Source organism: Esox lucius, chromosome 15, assembly GCF_011004845.1.
Source record: "Esox lucius isolate fEsoLuc1 chromosome 15, fEsoLuc1.pri, whole genome shotgun sequence".
In the NCBI taxonomy this organism is placed as follows: domain Eukaryota; kingdom Metazoa; phylum Chordata; class Actinopteri; order Esociformes; family Esocidae; genus Esox; species Esox lucius.
This window is the reverse complement of record NC_047583.1, coordinates 6,919,902-6,944,752: the sequence shown is the minus strand read 5'-3', so window position 1 is coordinate 6,944,752 and position 24,851 is coordinate 6,919,902. Positions and strand designations below refer to the sequence as shown.

Sequence of the window (24,851 nt, the reverse complement as noted above, 5' to 3'; positions counted from 1 at the left end):
AACTTGTAACTGTAACGGATTACATTTAAAAAGTAACCTACCCAACCCTGTATATATATATATATATATATTTATGAAGAAATATAAGAAGACAACTTCGAACAAACGATAATCACTGATTAATGCAGAAACACCTTTTCACTGTGTCTGTTCACATAAATGGAAGTCATTGATGCTTTGCTATCTAACAACACAAGGAAAGACACAGAGTCTGACAAACCTGACCCAGATCTGCTAGTTAGAGCTATATAATATAGGTCTTTTTTGTCTGGTTGTTCTATTTGTATTTGTTGAGTTGTAAATCCATCCACAGGACTGATATCTAAATACAATATTGATCTATTACAATATCATTCTAACAGGTCAGCTGGTGAGTGTGTTGGTACAGAATGAGAGTCAGAGGGACTTTGATGCAGGTGTGAGGACTCTTAAAGCATCTCTGGGAGGAGGTTTTTGTAGAGCAGAGAGGGAGATCTGATCCACTGTGTAACTAGCAGCACAGAAATACACAGCACTGCATTCTGGAGTTAGTTGATTGATGGTTAAGGTGCTGGTACCACCTTGATTAGCATCTCCGTCCAATGTTATATTAAATCCGGGCTCAGGTGTTCCAGTTTTCAATAGCATGTATCCAATAAATATTAACTTTCTATGTCCATCTTGTTTGTACCAGAGGATAGTATTAAACATTGGTATACTATGTGAACACTCCATCTTAGCGGAGTCTCCCTGATTCTTGAACAGGTCTGCTGGACTCTGGTGAACCTGGTCACTTTGAGAAGAACCTGGAGAGAAATGGAGAGGTAGATTGTTGAGCCAAGAGAAATGTCTACTGAATTGTAAAAGCAAACTGATTAAATATTAATTGTAGGATGAATTTGAAATCAATGTTCTGATTAAATACCTGCAGCCCAGACTGTGTAAATCATGGAGATGAAGAGAAGAACTCTGATCATGTTGATTCTCAGTGTTGAGGACACAAACCATGAGACAAACCACTCATTAATTAGAGGTGGATTCTTACCATACCAAAGTAGACTGATGTTCTATGTCATGTCTGATTGGTCCACATGTATTACAATGGTAGATCTACTATTGAGTAGTTTGTGTGTATTTGCTGAGCTGTAGCGCCACTTACAGGACAAATGTCAAATCATTTTCCTCTCATCTCCATTTTTTTGTGAGTACAGATACATTTATCTTCAGTTGCATATAATGTGTGTTGGTTTGTGGCTGAGACTGAAAAACCTTACCTTGAAATTATATTAAACCCTCAATAAAGATGCCAAGTAATTTGCAAGTTCAGTCAGTCTTTTTTCTGAATTGACAGAAGTTCTACTTCACAGAATTGTAATTATGGTTATGAGAGGAATGTGTCACAACACAGTGCGGCAGTGCTGTAGCCGCAGACCGGTCAGAGGGCCCCTGATGACCCATGGTGGTATTCCCTGATGACAGAGGATTCTTTCAGCATGATAATGTGCCTAGCCACGCATTGTTCTGGAATGGATTTAGGGAGACGATGAAGAGTTCAGTGTGTTGCCCTGACCATCAAATTCTCCAGAACTGAATCCGATTCCAAGTCTGATCCACAACGTCTCCACATAGCTGCTTGACTTGAAGGATCTGCTGCTAATGTCTTGGTGCCACAGGACACGTTACCACAGGACACGTTACCACAGGACACGTTACTACAGGACACGTTACCACAGGACACGTTACCACAGGACACGTTACCACAGGACACGTTTCCACAGGACACGTTACTACAGGACACGTTACCACAGGACACGTTACCACAGGACACGTTACCACAGGACACGTTACTACAGGACACGTTACCACAGGACACGTTACTACAGGACACGTTACTACAGGACACGTTACCACAGGACACGTTACTACAGGACACATTACCACAGGACACGTTACTACAGGACACGTTACCACAGGACACGTTACCACAGGACACGTTACCACAGGACACGTTCAGGGGTCTTGTAGAGTCCATGCCTTAGTGGGTCGGCTCTGTTTTGGCTGCACGCAAAAGACCAACAGCATATTAGGTAGATGGTCATATAGTGTATACAGTCAGGTGAGAAAGCAAGTGCACCCCCTGTAAAGTTGTCTTTTTCTCTCTTACACATTTGGATCTATGAATATTTAATCTTCTCTTCAACACAGTCGAAAGACAATGAGAAACTATTTGAACAAATGACTCAATGATTACACTCCTAGCTTCCATAGCTAGTGTTGCGGCCTCTGGCTGTGTCACGTCCCGGCATGACAGGTGATCCAACGCTCCTCCCTCATCTGGAGCACAGACACCTGGTGGTTGTTATGGACCTCTCCTGTGCTCCTGGTCACCTTACCTATTCAAGTTCCTTCTTCCCTCTTTTATATTATCAGTAATTGTTTTGGATTCCGTTGAATGTAGCGTTGTTCTGTCTTGTTTCTTTAATAAAAAACTTCTGTTCTTCTGTTCAATGACAGTGTTTCATCTTTGCCAAACATGGTGTCTGGCATTGCAGTCAACCAACTCCATCATTGAATCATCTGTCCAGACCACATTGTTCTAGTTGTTCTGGTCTTCACCCACATGTGAATTGGGAATATTTTCAGGTTCAGGCATTAGCAGTTCGGTTTAGGGTTAAGATGTATGGCTAAGTTAAGCTGAGGCATAACTGTTAGGTTATTGAAGTTAAGGTTAGGGTAAGTGTATAGGTATGGCAGTGGATAGGCTAAGGGAAAGGTTTAGGGCCTAGGGAGCATGGGTTTCTGGGATAGGAAAACAAACGTGAGTCTGTCTGTGTGTAGACAAAGACGGCCTTCATTTGAAGCACTGATGAATTGCATCTATGAAAACAACATCTACTACACAACTATTTCTACAAACAGGTTTGCCACGTGTTTGTTACCAAATGGTTCATATTAAAGTGTGGTTGAGGTGGTTGAATAAATGTGCAGATGTGTTGATCTGTAGTCATTAGAGGGGATCAGAGAGGGTTTTTGTAGAGCAGAGAGGGAGTAGTTAAACACTGTGCATAACTAGCAGCACAGAAATACACTGCAGTGTCTTCAGATCCTCTCAGTTTGGGAATATGTAGATACACCATTTTCCCAGTTGATGCATCTCCACTCATATTAAAATGTTCTTTAAATGAATCTTCCATGGTTGCTTTGGTAAATCTCACATTCCCTATGAGTTTCAGGGCTGGGCTTTGTTCTGACTGCTGGTACCACAGAATCATGTAATAGCCTGTAATTGTATGGTTGCAGGTCAGCTGGACTTCATCTCCAGGTTGTTTTAGTATTGCAGTAGGAGTCTGGTGGACTTGGTCTGTTTGTGACAGTCCTGTGAATGGAAACAGACCATCTAAATGATGCAGTATCACTAAACATAATTTTGGCAGCATTATAACTCAGTAGTAATGATATACTTAATGAGTTAGTACCTGTCACCCATAGTAGTAGAGTTACTACATGTATGAGAAGATTGATCATGTTGATGGTTCTGGAGAGACATGAGAGTCACATGGACGAGGAGAAAGGGTTTTCAGATACACAGATGTGATGTCAGCTAGTGGGAGTGTCAGATGTATGTGTCCATCCCAAATAACACCCTATTCTCTCTATAGTGAACTACTATGGACATGTGATGATGAGAATGAAACCATCAGACATTATTATTAGTAGAGTTAGAGGTCCCCCTACAGTACATGATGAGACCTTCATCTATTTGTATTATATTATATCTTATTACAACACTGACTGGGGTTTTTGTACAGCTGTACTTGTCCTCTGTATCACTGTGTTCACTCACAGCACAGAAGTACATTCCTCTGTCTCCTGTCTCCAACTTCTTCACTGTAAAAGATCCACTCTGTGCTTCAGTCTTGGTGGCAGAAATTTTGTCTTCACTGAATCCCCCTGAATACTCAGGTTTGTTAGTTGTAGTAATATATAATACCTGTTTCATTCCCTCTCCTGGTAGTTGTCTGTTCCAGTACATCTGGTAGTAGCCTGATCCCATAGTATGACTGCAGTTGATCTGAGCATCATTGTCTTTCTGTTCATAGAGTATTGTGGGACTCTGAGTGACATCATTCCCATCAACGAGGCCTGTAGGTATAAAGTCAGACCAAAATATGATTTGAGTTATAAACAGGATGACTTTAAGAAATGCACTGGTAGTTTAAAGTTGCTTAATGAACATTAATGGATACACATGTGTCGCACATTCCCTCCTGAACTTTCCATCAAGATGTACAGAAAACTGGAGTTTTGCTACCTTAAGTAGGTTATCATTCAATCAAATGTATTTCATGAAACCATTTTCACATCAGCAGTCCTAGAACTGATGTAAGCATACCACTGAAAAGATGAACTGATTAAATCTTATAATAACTAGAATATTACCTGTGTTCCAGAGTAGTGAAACACTGAGCCTGATGAGGAGTGTGATCATCATTACAGATGGCAGAGTTGTGGACAGAGAAACAGAACAGATAGAGAGAGAGAGAAAGAGAAAAAGAGAGACAGAAAAAGGGAGAGAGCAAGAGAATGGCAAAGACAAGATAAGAAACAGGATATGACAATGTAACCTTATATTTTATAATGAAAACAAGAATGAGACCATCAGACATTATTAGAAGTAGAGTTTGAGGTCCCCCTACAGTACATGATGAGACCGTCATCTCTAACAGCAGAGAGAAGGAGAGACAAGAAGAGAGCGATAAGATCAGCTGAACTGACGGACAGGGGCTGAGACAGAAGAGGTTTTTGTATGGTGTGGAGGCAGTCTGATGTACTGTGGTGATACGGCACAGAAATACACTGCACTGTCTTCCACCTTCAGACCAGAGATGGAAAGGTTTCCATGACTGCGACCATTCCCATGAAGGCTGACCTTCCCCTTCACGTATTCTTCTGAAAAGGGATAAATCACATTGAGATATCCAAGTAGTCTGAGAGTCTGGTTTCTTTCTTGTTTATACCAGAGTATGCGATCATAGTTGAGAATATAGTGTGAACAGCTGATCTCCTGATCAACCAAGCTTCCATGGTTCAAGATGAGAGCAGATAAATGCTGGTGAACCACATGTAGAGACGAACCTTTAATGGGAGAGAAAATGCGTGACAGAGCGAAAGAGAGACAGAGCGAGAGGAGTGCAGGACACAGGAGAAACATTTTAATTATTACAACTTCAACTCCTCAGTTAGAATTGAATCTCTGTGACTTCACGTGTCCTCACCCCTGGTCCAGGGCAGATTAGCCAAACAAAAGATGATTAAAATGATCATGCTGACACTCGAACAATCATCTAGTCATGTAGTTAGAACCAGTCACTATCTGTGATCATGTGTTAATAGTTTTATAATCTGTGATGAATTTGATCAGCAGGTGTTGGTTAATCAGAGATTTACTGACCACATAACTCAGTGATGTCTCTAGAACACAGGCTGAGAGCCTCATACATGGGCAGGGTGAAGTCAGGAAGTGATGTCACAAACCCAATAGGCACTAGCTCCTTGCCTCAGGTCAAGGGTGAATTCACAGCTCTAAGGTGAATTCACCCTTGTCCTGAGTTGCAAAAATTTTGCAGCGCCACCTGTAGGGCCAGTCATTCTCCATTCATCTTTTAATTTATGAATGTTTCCACATTAAATCAATAATAATTATGAACTTTATATTGTTTAACATAGCTTTGATGACAGATAATAGCAACATGCTGATGTCATAATCCATCTGTTTATTAATTGACTCTGTAACTAACTGAAACCTCAGATGCAGGTGTTCTGATCACGGCTCCTACTTTACTACCAGACAAGATAGATAATGATGATGCCTGGGAGGAGCAGCGATATGAGTGTCTCTCGCAGGACGCCGCATCACCCTGTTCTCTCTAGTGCAGATCTTAAGAGCAGTCAGTTGAGATGAAGCTTCTTTCTAAATGTTTGTATAGAAACAGTTTTTCCTGGTGGAGAAATTAGGAAATGCATCTCAACCTTCTGATCCATCCTGGTTATAATACAGTAGTATCATAACCACATGTTTGTTATCAAATGGTTCATATCAATGTGTGGTTGAGGTGGTTGAAGACAGGTGCAGATGTGTTGATCTGTAGTCATTAGAGTGGATCAGAGAGGGTTTTTGTAGAGCAGAGAGGGAGTAGTGAAACACTGTGCATAACTAGCAGCACAGAAATACACTGCAGTGTCTTCAGATCCTCTCAGTTTGGGAATATGTAGATACACCGTTTTCCCAGCTGATGCATCTCCACTCATATTAAAATGTTCTTTAAATGAATCTTCCATGGTTGCTTTGGTATATCTCACATTCCCTATGAGTTTCAGGGCTGGTCTTTGTTCTGACTGCTGGTACCACAGAATCATATCATAGTTTGTATTAGTATGGTTGCAGGTCAGCTGTACTTCATCTCCAGGTTGTTTTAGTATTGCAGTAGGAGTCTGGTGGACTTGGTCTGTTTGTGACAGTCCTGTGAATGGAAACAGACCATGTAAATGATACAGTATCACTAAACATAATTTTGGTGGCATTAAAGTTCAGTAGTAATGATATACTTAATGAGTTAGTACCTGTTACCCATAGTAGTAGAGTTACTACATGTATGAGAAGATTGATCATGTTGATGGATCTGGAGAGACATGAGAGTCACATGGACGAGGAGAAAGGGTTTTCAGATACACAGATGTGATGTCAGCTAGTGGGAGTGTCAGATGTATGTGTCCATCCCAAATAACACACTATTCTCTCTATAGTGAACTACTATGGACATGTGATGATGTGAATGAAACCATCAGACATTATTAGAAGTAGAGTTAGAGGTCCCCCTACAGTACATGATGAGACCTTCATCTATTTGTATTATATTATATCCTATTACAACACTGACTGGGGTTTTTGTACAGCTGTACTTGTCCTCTGTATCACTGTGTTGACTCACAGCACAGAAGTACATTCCACTGTCTCCTGTCTCCAACTTCTTCACTGTGAAGGATCCACTCTGTACTTCAGTCTTGTTGGCAGAAATTTTGTCTTCACTGAATCCCCCTGAATACTCTGGTTTGTTATTGGTAGTAATATATAATACCTGTTTCATTCCCTCTCCTGGTAGTTGTCTGTACCAGTACATATGGATGTAGCTTAATTCCATAGTATGACTGCAGTTGATCTTAGCATCATCGTCTTTCGGTACAAAGAGTATTGTGGGACTCTGAGTGACATCATTCCCATCAACGAGACCTGTAGGTATAAAGTCAGACCAAAATATGATTCGAGTTATAAACAGGATGACCTTACGAAATGCTCTGGTAGTTTACAGTTGCTTAATGAACATTAATGGATACACATGTGTCGCACATTCCCTCCTGAACTTTCCATCAAGATGTACAGAAAACTGGAGTTTTGCTACCTTAAGTAGGTTATCAGTCAATAAAATGTATTAAAACTGAATAGATGAACTGATTAGAGCTCATATTAACTTCTAGAATATTACCTTTGTTCCAGAGTAGTGAAACACTGAGCCTGATGAGGAGTGTGATCATCATTACAGATGGCAGAGTTGTGGACAGAGAAACAGAACAGATAGAGAGAGAGAGAGAGAGAGAGAAAGAGAGACAGAAAAAGGGAGAGAGCAAGAGATTGGCGAAGACAAGATAAGAAACAGGATATGACAATGTAACCTTATATTTTATAATGAAAACAAGAATGAGACCATCAGACATTATTAGAAGTAGAGTTTGAGGTCCCCCTACAGTACATGATGAGACCGTCGTCTCTAACAGCAGAGAGAAGGAGAGACAAGAAGAGAGCGATAAGATCAGCTGAACTGACGGACAGGGGCTGAGACAGAGGAGGTTTTTATATGGTGTGGAGGCAGTCTGATGTACTGTGGTGATACGGCACAGAAATACACTGCACTGGCTTCAGCTGTCAGACCAGAGAAGGAAAGGTTTCCATGACTGCGACCAATCCCATGAAGGCTGACCTTCCCCTTCACAGATTCTTCTGATTAGGGATAATTTACATTGAGATATGCCAGTAGTCTGAGAGTCAGTTTTCTGTCTTGTTTATACCAGAGTATGCAATCAGAGTTGACAATAGAGTGTGAACAGCTGATCTCCTGATCAACCGAGATTCCATGGTTCAAGATGAGAGCAGATGGATTCTGGTGAACCACATGTTGAGATGAACCTTTAGAGAGAGAGAAAATGCGTGACAGAGCGAGAGAGAGACAGAGCGAGAGGAGTGCAGGACACGGGAGAAACATTTTAATTATTACAACTTCAACTCCTCAGTCAGAAATGAATCTCTGTGACTTCACATGTGTCCTCACCCCTGGTCCAGGGCAGATTAGCCAAACAAAAGATGATTAAAATGATCATGCTGACACTCGAACAATGATCATCTAGTCATGTAGTTAGAACCAGTCACTATCTGTGATCATGTGTTAATAGATTAATCATCTATGATAAACTTGATCAGCAGGTGTTGGTTTATCAGAGGTTTACTGACCACATAACTCAGTGATGTCTCTAGAACACAGGCTGAGAGCCTCATACATGAGGAGGATGAAGTCTGGAAGTCATGTCACAAACCCAATAAGCACTAGCTCCTTGCCTCAGGTCAACGGTGAATTCACAGCTCTCAGATGACATAGTGCAGTGTTGCAGCGCCACCTGAAGGAGCAGTCATTCTCCATACATCTGTTAAATTATGAATGCCTCCGCATTAAATCAATAATAATTACAAACTTTGTATTGTTTAACATAGCTTTGACACCAGATAATATCAACATGGTGATGTCATAATCCATCTGTTTTTTATTTGACTCTGAATCTAACTGAAACCTCAGGTGCAGGTGTTCTAATCATGGCTCCTACTTTACTACCAGACAGGGTTTTGGTAGAGGAGGGAGGAAACTCTACATCACTGTGTTGACTGGCTGCACAGAAATACACTGAACTGTCTTCAGGTTGTCTCAGACTCTGGATGTGGAGATAGGCCTCTTTCCCACCATTTCCACTCACACTGAAGTGTTTTTCAAAGGATGTCTCCATGGTTACTGACTGTGTATATATATTACCAATGAGTTTGATAGCAGTGTCTCCTGCAGACTGTTGGTACCATAGAATCATATAGTAGTCAGGGATAGTATGATTGCAAGTGAGTTTGACATTTTCTCCAGGTCCCTGTATTAGTGCTACAGGGGTCTGATGAACCTTGCTGCTAAACGACTGACCTGTTGATAAAAAAGAGAGAAGAATAGAGAGTAAGACTGAGACAAACAAGGTTATTTTCTTTAGTTTAAAGACATTAGTAGATATTTAATGATTGTCTTGGTGAGTGATTTAATACCTGAAACCCAGACAGGTACAGCTACCAGGTAGAGAAGAACTCTGTTCATGATGGTGAAGATGATGATGAAGATAATGTTGATGCCTGGGTGGAGCAGCGATTTGAGTATCTCTCGCATGTCGCCACATCACCCTGTTCTCTCTAGTGCAGATCTTCAGAGAAGTCAGTTGAGATGAAGCTTCTTTCTAAATGTGTGTATAGAAACAGTGTCTCCTGGTGGAGAAAATAAGAAATGCACTTCAACCATTATTACCCAGCCTGATTATAACAGTATCATAACCACGTGTTTGTTATCAAATGGTTCATATCAATGTGTGTTTGAGGTGGTTGAAGACAGGTGCAGATGTGTTGATCTGTAGTCATTAGAGTGGATCAGAGAGGGTTTTTGTAGAGCAGAGAGGGAGTAGTGAAACACTGTGCATAACTAGCAGCACAGAAATACACTGCAGTGTCTTCAGATCCTCTCAGTTTGGGAATATGTAGATACACCATTTTCCCAGCTGATGCATCTCCACTCATATTAAAATGTTCTTTAAATGAATCTTCCATGGTTGGTGTGTTTAAGCTCACCAACCCCATGAGTTTCAGGGCTGGGTTTTGTTCTGACTGCTGGTACCACAGAATCATGTAATAGTCTTTAATTGTATGGTTGCAGGTCAGCAGTACTTCATCTCCAGGTTGTTTTAATATTGCAGTAGGAGTCTGCTGGACTTGGTCTGTTTGTGACAGTCCTGTGAATGGAAACAGACCATCTAGATGATACAGTATCACTAAACATAATTTTGGTGGCATTATAGTTCAGTAGTAATGATATACTTAATGAGTTAGTACCTGTCACCCATAGTAGTAGTGTTACTACATGTATGAGAAGAATGATCATGTTGATGGTTCTGGAGAGACATGAGAGTCACATGGACGAGGAGAAAGGGTTTTCTGATACCCAGATGTGATGTCAGCTAGTGGGAGTGTCAGATGTATGTGTCCATCCCAAATAACCCCCTATTCTCTCTATAGTGAACTACTATGGACATGTGATGATGAGAATGAAACCATCAGACATTATTAGAAGTAGAGTTAGAGGTCCCCCTACAGTACATGATGAGACCTTCATCTATTTGTATTAAAGTATATCGTATTACAACACTGACTGGGGTTTTTGTACAGCTGTACTTGTCCTCTGTATCACTGTGTTGACTCACAGCACAGAAGTACATTCCACTGTCTCCTGTCTCCAACTTCTTCACTGTGAAGGATCCACTCTCAGCTACAGTCTTGGTGGCGGAGAATTTGTCTTCACTGAATCCCCCTGAATACTCTGGTTTGTTATTGGTAGTAATATATAATACCTGTTTCATTCCCTCTCCTGGTAGTTGTCTGTACCAGTACATTTGGTTGTAGCTAAATCCCATATTATGACTGCAGTTGATCTTAGCATCATCGTCTTTCTGTTCATAGAGTATTGTGGGACTCTGAGTGACATCATTCCCATCAACGAGACCTGTAGGTATAAAGTCAGACCAAAATATGATTTGAGTTATTAACAGGATGACTTTAAGAAATGCACTGGTAGTTTATAGTTGCTTAATTAACATTAAAAATGGATACACATGTCGCACATTCCCTCCTGAACTTTCCATCAAGATGTATAGAAAACTGGAGTTTTGCTATTTTATGTATATTATGTAATCAAATGTATTTCATGAAACCATTTTCACATCAGCAGTCCTAGAACTGATGTAAGCATACCACTGAAAAGCTGAACTAATTACATCTTATAATAACTAGAATATTACCTGTGTTCCAGAGTAGTGAAACACTGAGCCTGATGAGGAGTGTGATCATCATGACAGATGGCAGAGTTGTGGACAGAGAAACAGAACAGATAGAGAGAGAGAGAAAGAGAAAAAGAGAGACAGAAAAAGAGAGAGAGAACAAGAGTTTCGCGAAGACAAGATAAGAAACAGGATATGACAATGTAATCTTATATTTGATATCCCCCTACAGTACATGATGAGACCGTCATCTCTAACAGCAGAGAAAAGGAGAGACAAGAAGAGAGAAGATCTTCTGAACTGACAGACAGGGGCTGAGACAGAAGAGGTTTAGGTATGGTGTGGAGGCAGTCTGATGTACAGTGGTGATACGGCACAGAAATACACTGCACTGGCTTCAGCTGTCAGACCAGAGAAGCAAAGGTTTCCATGACTGCGACAATTCCCATGAAGGCTGACCTCCCCCTTCACAGGTTCTTTTGTTTAGGGATAATTTACATTGAGATAACCCAGTAGTCTGAGAGTCTGGTTTCTGTCTCGTTTATACCAGAGCATGCGATCATAGTTGAGGATAGAGCATGAACAGCTGATCTCCTGATCAACTGAACTTCCATGGTTCAAGATGAGAGCAGATGGATTCTGGTGAACCACTTGTTGAGATGAACCTTTAGAGAGAGAGAAAATGCGAGACAGAGCGAGGGGGAGACAGGGGAGAAACATTTTAATTATTACAACTTCAATTCCTCAGTCAGAAATGAATCTCTGTGACTTCACATGTGTCCTCACCCCTGGTCCAGGGCAGATTAGCCAAACAAAAGATAATTAAAATGATCATGCTGACACTCGAACAATGATCATCTAGACATTTAGTTAGAACCAGTCACTATCTGTGATCATGTGTTTATAGTTTTATCATCTGTGATGATCTTGATCAGCAGGTGTTGGTTAATCAGAGGTTTACTGACCACATAACTCAGTGATGTCTCTAGAACACAGGCTGAGAGCCTCATAAATGAGGAGGATGAAGTATGGAAGTCATGTCACAAACACAATAGGCACCAGCTCCTTGCCTCAGGTCAAGGGTGAATTCACAGCTCTCAGGTGACATAGTGCAGTTTTGCAGCGCCACCTGTAGGAGCAGTCATTCTCCACACATCTGTTAAATTATGAATGCCTCCGCATTAAATCAATAATAATTACAAACTTTGTATTGTTTAACATAGCTTTGACACCAGATAATACCAACATGGTGATGTCGTAATCCATTTGTTTTTTATTTGACTCTAAACCTAACTGAAACCTCAGATGCAGGTGTTCTGATCACGGCTCCTACTTTACTACCAGACAGGGTTTTTGTAGAGGAGAGAGGAAACTCTACATCACTGTGTTGACTGGCTGCACAGAAATACACTGAACTGTCTTCAGGTTGTCTCAGACTCTGGATGTGGAGATAGGCCTCTTTCCCACCATTTCCACTCACACTGAAGTGTTTTTCAAAGGATGTCTCCATGGTTACTGACTGTGTATATATATTACCAATGAGTTTGATAGCAGTGTCTCCTGCAGACTGTTGGTACCATAGAATCATATAGTAGTCAGGGATAGTATGATTGCAAGTGAGTTTGACATTTTCTCCAGGTCCCTGTATTAGTGCTACAGGGGTCTGATGAACCTTGCTGCTAAACGACTGACCTGTTGATAAAAAAGAGAGAAGAATAGAGAGTAAGACTGAGACAAACAAGGTTATTTTCTTTAGTTTAAAGACATTAGTAGATATTTAATGATTGTCTTGGTGAGTGATTTAATACCTGAAACCCAGACAGGTACAGCTACCAGGTAGAGAAGAACTCTGTTCATGATGGTGAAGATGATGATGAAGATAATGTTGATGCCTGGGTGGAGCAGCGATTTGAGTATCTCTCGCATGTCGCCACATCACCCTGTTCTCTCTAGTGCAGATCTTCAGAGAAGTCAGTTGAGATGAAGCTTCTTTCTAAATGTGTGTATAGAAACAGTGTCTCCTGGTGGAGAAAATAAGAAATGCACTTCAACCATTATTACCCAGCCTGATTATAACAGTATCATAACCGCATGTTTGTTATCAAATGGTTCATATCAATGTGTGGTTGAGGTGGTTGAAGACAGGTGCAGATGTGTTGATCTGTAGTCATTAGAGTGGATCAGAGAGGGTTTTTGTAGAGCAGAGAGGGAGTAGTGAAACACTGTGCATAACTAGCAGCACAGAAATACACTGCAGTGTCTTCAGATCCTCTCAGTTTGGGAATATGTAGATACACCATTTTCCCAGCTGAAGCATCTCCACTCATATTAAAATGTTCTTTAAATGAATCTTCCATGGTTGGTGTGTTCATGCTCACCAACCCCATGAGTTTCAGGGCTGGGTTTTGTTCTGACTGCTGGTACCACAGAATCATGTAATAGTCTTTAATTGTATGTTTGCAGGTCAGCAGTACTTCATCTCCAGGTTGTTTTAGTATTGCAGTAGGAGTCTGGTGGACTTGGTCTGTTTGTGACAGTCCTGTGAATGGAAACAGACCATCTAAAACAGACCATCTAAATGATACAGTATCACTAAACATAATTATTATGTTTAGTGATACAGCATTATAGTTCAATAGTAAAGATATATGATATATGATATTAATGAGTTAGTACCTGTCACCCATAGTAGTAGAGTTACTACATGTATGAGAAGATTGATCATGTTGATGGTTCTGGAGAGACATGAGAGTCACATGGACAAGGAGAAAGGGTTTTCAGATACACAGATGTGATGTCAGCTAGTGGGAGTGTCAGATGTATGTGTCCATCCCAAATAACACACTATTCTCTCTATAGTGAACTACTATGGACATGTGATGATGAGAATGAAACCATCAGAGATTATTAGAAGTAGAGTTAGAGGTCCCCCTACAGTACATGATGAGACCTTCATCTATTTGTATTATATTATATCTTATTACAATACTGACTGGGGTTTTTGTACAGGTGTACTTGTCCTCTGTATCTCTGTGTTTACTCACAGCACAGAAGTACATTCCACTGTCTCCTGTCTCCAACTTCTTCACTGTGAAAGATCCACTGTCAGCTGCTATCTGGGTGATGGTGTATTTGTCTTTACTGAATCCCCCATAAAACTAGAGAGAAAATGCGTGACAGAGCGAGAGAGAGACAGGGGAGAAACATTTTAATTATTACAACTTCAATTCCTCAGTCAGAAATGAATCTCTATGACTTCAAATGCGTCCTCACCCCTGGTCCAGGGCAGATTAGCCAAACAAAAGATTATTAAAATGATCATGCTGACACCCGAACAATGATCATCTAGTCATGTAGTTAGAACCAGTCACTATCTGTGATCATGTGTTAATAGTTTTATCATCTGTGATGATCTTGATCAGCAGGTGTTGGTTAATCAGAGGTTTACTGACCACATAACTCAGTGATGTCTCTAGAACACAGGCTGAGAGCCTCATACATGAGGAGGATGAAGTCAGGAAGTGATGTCACAAACACAATAGGCACCAGCTCCTTGCCTCAGGTCAAGGGTGAATTCACAGCTCTCAGGTGACATAGCGCAGTGTTGCAGCGCCACCTGTAGGAGCAGTCATTCTCCTCACATCTGTAAATGTATGAATGCCTCCGCATTAAATCAATAACAATAATAATAACTTTGTATTGTTTAACATAGCTTTGACACCAGATAATATCAACATGGTGATGTCATAATCCATCTGTTTTTTATTTGACTCTGAATCTAACTGAAACCTCAGGTGCAGGTGTTCTGATCACGGCTCCTACTTTACTACCAGACAGGGTTTTTGTAGAGGAGAGAGGAAACTCTACATCACTGTGTTGACTGGCTGCACAGAAATACACTGAACTGTCTTCAGGTTGTCTCAGACTCTGGATGTGGAGATAGGCCTCTTTACCACCATCTCCACTCACACTGAAGTGTTTTTCAAATGATGTCTCCATGTTTACTGACTGTGTATATATATTACCAATGAGTTTGATAGCAGTGTCTCCTGCAGACTGTTGGTACCATAGAATAACATAGTAGTCAGGGATAGTATGATTGCAAGTGAGTTTTACATTTTCTCCAGGTCCCTGTATTAGTGCTACAGGGGTCTGATGAACCTTGCTGCTAAACGACTGACCTGTTGATAAAAAAGAGAGAAGAATAGAGAGTAAGACTGAGACAAACAAGGTTATGTTCTTTAGTTTAAAGACATTAGTAGATATTTAATGATTGTCTTGGTGAGTGATTTAATACCTGAAACCCAGACAGGTACAGCTACCAGGTAGAGAAGAACTCTGTTCATGATGGTGAAGATGATGATGAAGATAATGTTGATGCCTGGGTGAAGCAGCGATTTGAGTATCTCTCGCATGACATGTGATCTTTAGAGCAGTCAGTTGAGATGAAGCTTCTTTCTAAATGTGTGTATAGAAACAGTGTCTCCTGGTGGAGAAAATAGGAAAAGCACTTCAACCATTACTACCCAGCCTGATTATAACAGTATCATAACCGCATGTTTGTTATCGAATGGTTCATATCAATGTGTGTTTGAGGTGGTTGAAGACAGGTGCAGATGTGTTGATCTGTAGTCATTAGAGTGGATCCGAGAGGGTTTTTGTAGAGCAGAGAGGGAGTAGTGAAACACTGTGCATAACTAGCAGCACAGAAATACACTGCAGTGTCTTCAGATCCTCTCAGTTTGAGAATATGTAGATACACCGTTTTCCCAGCTGATGCATCTCCACTCATATTAAAATGTACTTTAAATGAATCCTCCATGGTTGCTTTGGTAAATCTCACATTCCCTATGAGTTTCAGGGCTGGGCTTTGTTCTGACTGCTGGTACCACAGAATCATATCATACATTGAATTAGTATGGTTGCAGGTCAGCTGTACTTCATCTCCAGGTTGTTTTAGTATTGCAGTAGGAGTCTGGTGGACTTGGTCTGTTTGTGACAGTCCTGTGAATAGAAACAGACCATCTAAATGATACAGTATCACTAAACACAATTTTGGCAGCATTATAGTTCAGTAGTAATGATATATGATATATGATATTAATGAGTTAGTACCTGTCACCCATAGTAGTAGAGTTATTACATGTATGAGAAGATTGATCATGTTGATGGTTCTGGAGAGACATGAGAGTCACATGGACAAGGAGAAAGGGTTTTCAGATACACAGATGTGATGTCAGCTAGTGGGAGTGTCAGATGTATGTGTCCATCCCAAATAACACCCTATTCTCTCTATAGTGAACTACTATGGACATGTGATGATGAGAATGAAACCATCAGAGATTATTAGAAGTAGAGTTAGAGGTCCCCCTACAGTACATGATGAGACCTTCATCTATTTGTATTATAGTATAACCTATTACAACACTGATTGGGGTTTTTGTACAGGTGTACTTGTCCTCTGTATCTCTGTGTTTACTCACAGCACAGAAGTACATTCCACTGTCTCCTGTCTCCAACTTCTTCACTGTGAAAGATCCACTCTGTACAACTGTCTTGACAACTGAATATTTCTCTTTACTGAATTCGCCATAGTCTGGAGTACCATAAGTAGCTGTATAAACTATTTGTTTGATTCCTTCTCCTGGACGTTGTCTGTACCAATACATTTGTGCATAGTCAGCTCCTTTAGTATGACTACAGTTAATCTGAACATCACTGTCTTTCAGTCCCTGGAGTAAGAAGGGGCTCTGAGTAACATCACTCCCATCAGTAAGACCTGTAGGTCAACACATAAAAATCAGTGAATATAACAAGACACATTCTGAATAAATCAAGAACTAAAAGACGATAGAGTTGTCCTAAACAGAGCTAACCAATGCTAATGTCACTGAAACATCGGTATACCCTCATTATAACTGCTGTGAATAGAAACAGACCATCTAAATGATGCAGTATCACTAAACATAATTTTGGCAGCATTATAGTTCAGTAGTAATGCTATATGATATTAATGAGTTAGTACCTGTCACCCATAGTAGTAGAGTTACTACATGTATGAGAAGATTGATCATGTTGATGATTCTGGAGAGACATGCGAGTCACATGGATGAGGTGAAAGGGTTTTCAGATACACAGATGTGATGTCAGCTAGTGGGAGTGTCAGATGTATGTGTCCATCCCAAATAACTCCCTATTCTCTCTATAGTGAACTACTATGGACATGTGATGATGAGAATGAAACCATCAGACATTATTAGAAGTAGAGTTAGAGGTCCCCCTACAGTACATGATGAGACCTTCATCTATTTGTATTAAAGTATATCGTATTACAACACTGACTGGGGTTTTTGTACAGCTGTACTTGTCCTCTGTATCACTGTGTTGACTCACAGCACAGAAGTACATTCCACTGTCTCCTGTCTCCAACTTCTTCACTGTGAAGGATCCACTCTGTACTTCAGTCTTGTTGGCAGAAATTTTGTCTTCACTGAATCCCCCTGAATACTCTGGTTTGTTATTGGTAGTAATATATAATACCTGTTTCATTCCCTCTCCTGGTAGTTGTCTGTACCAGTACATCTGGAAGTAGCTTGATGCCATAGTATGACTGCAGCTGATCTGAGCATCCTTGTCTTTTGGTTCATAGAGTATTGTGGGACTCTGAGTGACATCATTCCCATCAACGAGACCTATAGGTATAAAGTCAGACCAAAATATGATTTGAGTTATTAACAGGATGACCTTTAGAAATGCTCTGGTAGTTCGTAGTTGCTTAATGAACATTAATGGATACACATGTCGCACATTCCCTCCTGAACTTTCCATCAAGATGTATAGAAAACTGGAGTTTTGCTACCTTAAGTAGATTATCTGTCAATCAAATGTATTTAATGAAAACATTTTTACATCAGCAGTCCTAGAACTGATGTAAGCATACCACTGAAAAGATGAACTGATTACATCTTATAATAACTATAATATTACCTGTGTTCCAGAGTAGTGAAACACTGAGCCTGATGAGGAGTGTGATCATCATTACAGATGGCAGAGTTGTGGACAGAGAAGCAGAACAGATAGAGAGAGAGAGAGAGAGAGACAGAAAAAGAGAGAGAGAGCAAGAGATTGGCGAAGACAAGATAAGAAACAGGATATGACAATGCAATCTTATATTTGATTATGGAAACAAGAATGAGCCCATCAGACATTATTAGAAGTAGAGTTAGAGGTCCCCCTACAGTACATGATGAGACCGTCTCAGCAGAGAGAAGGAGAGAGAAGAAGAGAGAGAAGATCTGCTGAACTGACAGACGGGCTGAGACAGAAGAGGTTTTTGTATGGAGTGGAGGCAGTCTGATGTATTGTGGTGATACGGCACAGAAATACACTGCACTGTCTTCCACCTTCAGATCAGAGATGGAAAGGTTTCCATGAATGCAACCATTCTGTCATGTCATAACGGGCTTCCACCCTCTGATTGCACTCACCTGTGTTGTCTGGTGTCTCACCCCCACCAGGTGCCTCCCATCCCCTCGTTATCCCTGCCTACTTTACCTGTCTTCTCTGTTTGTTCCAGCTGCCAGTTTGTCTTGTGGTTTCTCCGTGTCGTCCCTGCAGTCTTTTGTATCTCGTTTCTAATCCCTAGAGATCTGCTTTCCCTCAGACCTCCCGTGGACCGACCACTGGCGTAGCGTTGTGACGCCGGTCCCAGGTGCAAGATGTCCTTACAGGGCCCCCGGGAACCAATCCCAAGGAGCGATACATACACATGTGAAGCCCCTCCTGTCATAGATTATGCAACTATCTGCCATCTGATTCTGAGAACACAATAGAAACACACAAGGTAAAATAGAAATTCAAAATATTTTTTTGATAGAGGCCACATGTAGTATTTTTTTGAAAACCACCCCCCACTGCGGGCCTGTGGCAAACCACACCTCCTGCACACCCCATAGTTACGCCAGTGGATGCGACCTCTGCCTGCCTCGACCTCCTCCTGCTCACTCCTTGCCTGCTTCAAATTACAGCATGTTACTTACACGGTATCACCCACATAACTACAAAATACAGAAATGTGTGTACTTGGTAAGAAAGCAGGAAGAATTGATGTCTTACGTGTACTTACAACGAAAGAAGAACATATCTACCACATAACTAGTTAGGTTTTACCCGCGTACGTACGTGGTAAGAATGCATACGAATGTAGGAACAATTTAGGTGCTACGTGTCCATATTTGAAGGAATAACGTTTGTACCTACTTTGGGACTGATGGCTATTCATGACATGGTGTATCTGCAGGATAAAGCATATTCTAACTTAAAGATTTCATCGTGCATGAAAATTCGAGCCCCTATTATGGGGTTGTTTTACCTTTCCAAACGTCTGTCAAAATATGAACATTGTAACAACTATGGTACCAGCTGACACACATAACCTAATGTACATGATGCTGCCCTTCCTGCAACTAAAGGAGAGAGCTATTATTATTTACTGTTGTGTTTATTATTTCTATATCGTTGTTACAAGCCCAGCCTGACCACAATAAGCCTATCAGAATTTAAGGCCCAGCCTGGTCGTGATTGGGTTCGGGCTGAGAATGACCTCCCTACCTCTGGGTCACAATGTCTCCAGCTGGCCTTCATGCTGCGAGCGTTTCCTCCAGATCACTCAACCCCTTTTAGCATGGGAAGGTTTTGGGCCTAGCTCGCTGAACCTGTTCTGAGTGTGATTTGTCTGCGCAGATCAAGGCTGTGGCGACCTTCCTATAGTAGTAATTTACAATCAAGTCAATGACCCGATGTAAAAGTTCTGCGCAGAGCATTGAATTCTTCTGTTCCCTTGTCCTGTTCTTTGTTGTCCTTTTCCACTACGCGAAGCAATATGTTTTTCACTGACAAGCCATGTCCCTGATAATCACCTGCATATTAAAACAGGAATGCCATAATCAACGTTCCGCATTTTTCAGTCCGGAAACCATTCCCTTTTTATATGACGCTGGGAACACGAGAACATCTCACGGGCGTACAGATCATCCCACAGATGTACTGGACTCCTCCAATACACCATTTGTTCCACTCACTATATTCCCCAACAGAACCTCTCCCTTTCATTCTCAAAGACCACTGAATATTTCAAGACAATCAATCATGAAAAGAGACTGCAATGAAACTCGTCACGTTCTTGGGTAGAGATCTTATGATGGATGTCCACAAGGCAATATGGCTAGGCAAAATATTCGCCTCCAATACATTTTCAGTTGAGTCACGTGACCGTGTGCGCTGAGCAGTTTGGGATACCAAGCAGTGCTGTCATGGTGCGGTGAGCAGCAGCACCACCGTGCCATATTTCCACAAGTTCCCATATTCTCACGAACACATCCCGGACTGTCACATGTTTCCCATCTTCCACACCAGGTCCCAATCTAGCTCGTTTGTATGTGTATATATGTTTCCCCTCTGCTCCCCACATTGTGGATCATTGTTGCTGTCGCTGTCATTGTTGCTGTTTGTTAGTTAATCGGTGAGTGTTGTTTAATGTACTGTTTGAATGTTTATTGCTAAGACGCATGTTGCGCACTTTTATTTCATTCAGTCATTAGTATTGTTTTCCGTTAGTGTTTGGTTTGTTTGTTGTTTTAATAAATCCCACGAACGAGAGTACTGCCTGCGCCTGGTTCCCTCCAACACTACACCTTGACAAGTTGTTACAGAATGATCCACCGCAACTGGAGCCAGCAGGCAGCCCCTCCAGAGAGGGTGTATACGTGGAGGGGCGATTGGGGGTCTGACTCCCTCTCATCGGACGATGATGAAGCGGTCTATGAGAGAGTGGAGGAGGATCCCCTTGGGGAGCAGTGCTGGGGGTTGCCCCAAGATGGGTTCGGGGTGCCGCTGTGGGGCATGGACCAGTATGGAGTGGTCAAGCCCCTCACCAAAGAACAAGGGGAGCTGGTGAAGGGTCTCCTGCAGGACATGCAGGAGGCAGGAGGGTCAGGACGTAGGCGAGGCCGGAGGAAGAAGAGGGCGAGGTGCCCAACGCTCGGTCCGAGGTCCCCCCAGGAAAATTTTAGGGGGGGGCTGAGTGGGTGCCCGGGGGAAGTCCCGACGACGCCCCCTCTATGTCCGGTGCCTCCTGGACCCCGTGCAGGCTGGCCAGGCTGTAGGCTGGCAATTAGGCGCACACCGCTTCCTGCTCCGCGGCCTTCCGCTGCCCCTGTCCCTGCGCCACGGCGCCGATTGCCCACTGCTGCATTGGAGCAGCAGCCAGCGCCTCCTTCCTGCCAGCGGCAGCAGCCTGCACCGCCTGAGGCCGAGGAGGAGTGGCCTGCACCGCCTGAGGCCGAGGAGGAGTGGCCTGCACCGCCTGAGGCCGAGGAGGAGTGGCCTGCACCGCCTGAGGCCGAGGAGGAGTGGCCTGCACCGCCTGAGGCCGAGGAGGAGTGGCCTGCACCGCCTGAGCTTGCCGGGGTTTGGCCGCCACCGCCCTCTCCTGTCCCGGCCGCCCCGGCGCCCCTTCCTGTCCCGGCCGCCCCGGCGCCCCTTCCTGTCCCGGCCGCCCCGGCGCCCCTTCCTGTCCCGGCCGCCCCGGCGCCCCTTCCTGTCCCGGCCGCCCCGGCGCCTCCTTCGGCTCTTCCGGCTACCGACCCTCCTTCGGCTCTTCCGGCTACCGACCCACCGTCGGCTCTCCCGCCTACCGACCCTCCGCCGCCTACCGACCCTCCGCCGGCTACCGACCCTCCGCCGGCTACCGACCCTCCGCCGGCTACCGACCCTCCGTCGGCTCTCCCGGCTACCGACCCTCCGCCGGCCACCGACCCTCCGTCGGCTCTCCCGGCCTCTGACCCTCCGCCGGCCACCGACCCTCCGTCGGCTCTCCCGGCCTCTGACCCTCCGCCGGCCACCGACCCTCCGTCGGCTCTCCCGGCCTCTGACCCTCCGCCGGCCACCGACCCTCCGTCGGCTCTCCCGGCCTCTGACCCTCCGCCGGCCACCGACCCTCCGTCGGCTCTCCCGGCCTCTGACCCTCCGCCGGCCACCGACCCTCCGTCGGCTCTCCCGGCTCCTGACCCTCCGCCGGCTCCTGATCTTCGGCCGGTTCTGCCTCCCCGGCCTGTCCCGACGGCTCCGCCACCCTGGTTAGTCTCGGCTGTTCCGCCCCCTCGGCGGGTTTGTGCCGATGGGGGTACTGTGCTGCCCCGCCCCCCCTCCCTTGGGCTGGGGTTCGTCTTGGCCCGTCCGGTGGCCGGGCCTTTGGGGGGGGGTCCTGTCATGGTGCGGTGAGCAGCAGCGCCACCGTGCCATATTTCCACAAGTTCCCATATTCTCACGAACACATCCCGGACTGTCACATGTTTCCCATCTTCCACACCAGGTCCCAATCTAGCTCGTTTGTATGTGTATATATGTTTCCCCTCTGCTCCCCACATTGTGGATCATTGTTGCTGTCGCTGTCATTGTTGCTGTTTGTTAGTTAATCGGTGAGTGTTGTTTAATGTACTGTTTGAATGTTTATTGCTAAGACGCATGTTGCGCACTTTTATTTCATTCAGTCATTAGTATTGTTTTCCGTTCGTGTTTGGTTTGTTTGTTGTTTTAATAAATCCCACGAACGAGAGTACTGCCTGCGCCTGGTTCCCTCCAACACTACACCTTGACAAGTTGTTACAAGTGCAAAGCAAGAGCCGAGGGCGCTGAAAAATAGACCCACAGGCTGATAGTATGTAAATGTCAGACACATTTTTCTGTAAGCGTTTCAATCAGAAAAGCCATGTCCGACAGCCAATCAGAAAAGCCATGTCCGCTACACTTTGCCACTGGTTTTCTTTACAGTGGTTGGGAGCAAACAGAGTCAACCCCGCCCTTTCTCTTAGCTTAGGATTTCTGCCCATTCCTTAGTAAAAGTTGCTCTTAGTAGCTTTGCTAACAGGTTTTAAGAGGAACTCTTATCTAGGAACTTTTACCGCTGTTTGGGAGTCCTAGCGGTAAGATAAACTATTTTGTGAATACGGCCCCTGGAGAATGGGAAGCAATTTATTATGTTCAGCATAGGTGGACCAAGTGCAGGAAGTAGTGATCAGAATGAAACTATGAAACATTATTAGAAGTAGAGTTAGAGGTCCCCCTACAGTACATGATGAGACCTTCATCTATTTGTATTATATCCTATTACAACACTGACTGGGGTTTTTGTACAGCTGTACTTGTCCTCTGTATCACTGTGTTGACTCACAGCACAGAAGTACATTCCATTGTCTCCTGTCTCCAACTTCTTCAAGGTGAAAGATCCACTCTGTGCTTCTTTCTTGACAACTGAATATTTCTCTTTACTGAATTCTCCATAGTCTGGTTCACCATAAGTAGCTGAATAAACTATTTGTTTGATTCCTTCTCCTGGAAGTTGTCTGTACCAATACATCTGGTTGTAGAGAGGTCCTATAGTATGACTACAGTTGATCTGAACATCTCTGTCTTTTTGTCCACAGAGTAAGAAGGGGCTCTGAGTCACATCACTCCCATCAGTAAGACCTGAATGTGAACAGATACAATTTTTCAAGATAATACATTTTCCAAGATGCGGTTAGACCTGAATACATGAAGACCTAGTAAGACCAGAGCTGATGCCACTGATTAACTGATCAAAGCTCATTATAACTAATATAACAGTACCTGCCCAAAGTAATGAGACAGAGAATCTGATGAGGAGTGTGATCATGATGTCAGATGTCAGAGTTGTGGACAGAGAAACAGACCAGAGAGAGAGAGAGAGAGAGAGAAAGAGAGAAAGGGTGATCAAGAGAGAAATAAAAACAGGATATGACATAAAAACCACAGTTTCTGTTCATGAGCAATGACACTAAACTGTTAATACCAGCATGTTGTATTGAGACAGATAATATCAACATGCTGATGTCATAATCCATCTGTTTATTAATTGACTCTGAATCTAACTGAAACCTCAGGTGCAGGTGTTCTGATCATGGCTCCTACTTTACTACCAGACAGGGTTTTTGTAGAGGAAAGAGGAAACTCTACATCACTGTGTTGACTGGCTGCACAGAAATACACTGAACTGTCTTCAGGTTGTCTCAGACTCTGGATGTGGAGATAGACCTCTTTCCCACCATCTCCACTCACATTGAATTAAAAAATAAAAGATGTCTCCAAGGTTATCAACTTGTAATTTGCATATCCAATGAGTTTGATAGCAGTGTCTCCTGCAGACTGTTGGTACCATAGAATCATATTGTAATCAGGGATATTATGATTGCAAGTGAGTTCTACATTTCCTCCACGTTCCTCTATTAGTTCTACAATTGTCTGATGAAACTTGCTGCTAAACGACTGACCTGTTAACAGACAATCAGAATAAGAATGGATGAGAAAGGGTGTAAAAAGTTGTGACATTATATATATATATATATACACAGTGGATTTATTTTTCCAAAAAAGTTGAAAAGGAAAGTTTTGAGTGAGGAACAGAAGCGTTCAATTTGCAGTGGTCTCTTAATTTGTCACGGCTTAGGTTGAGAAAGCAAAGGAGGAACCGGAGAAGGCGTGGCGGATGAAGGTTTTTATATATGAATAGCACAAAATAAACAGAACGAGCGTCTTACACAAGCGCATATAGCTCTGACTGTGGCAGAGAAACAATCACACACAAAGACAGGGGGAGCAGAGGGAACATATATACCGGGGGA

General features: G+C 42.9%; 4 gene segments (V, D, J or C); all 4 read right to left on the bottom strand.

Annotated features, from left to right (window-relative positions):
• Positions 1-8,847: 8,847 nt before the first annotated feature.
• LOC117595605 lies at positions 8,848-9,727 on the bottom strand. The segment is given in 2 exon segments: positions 8,848-9,266; positions 9,383-9,727. Coding segments are annotated over 2 exon segments (537 nt in total).
• Positions 9,728-9,976: 249 nt separating this feature from the next.
• LOC114840977 lies at positions 9,977-11,256 on the bottom strand. The segment is given in 3 exon segments: positions 9,977-10,113; positions 10,582-10,880; positions 11,176-11,256. Coding segments are annotated over 3 exon segments (399 nt in total).
• A 1,171-nt stretch (positions 11,257-12,427) lies between these two features.
• LOC117595604 lies at positions 12,428-13,313 on the bottom strand. The segment is given in 2 exon segments: positions 12,428-12,846; positions 12,963-13,313. Coding segments are annotated over 2 exon segments (537 nt in total).
• A 3,476-nt stretch (positions 13,314-16,789) lies between these two features.
• LOC114840976 lies at positions 16,790-18,217 on the bottom strand. The segment is given in 3 exon segments: positions 16,790-16,933; positions 17,548-17,846; positions 18,142-18,217. Coding segments are annotated over 3 exon segments (405 nt in total).
• Between the last annotated feature and the right edge of the window lie 6,634 nt (positions 18,218-24,851).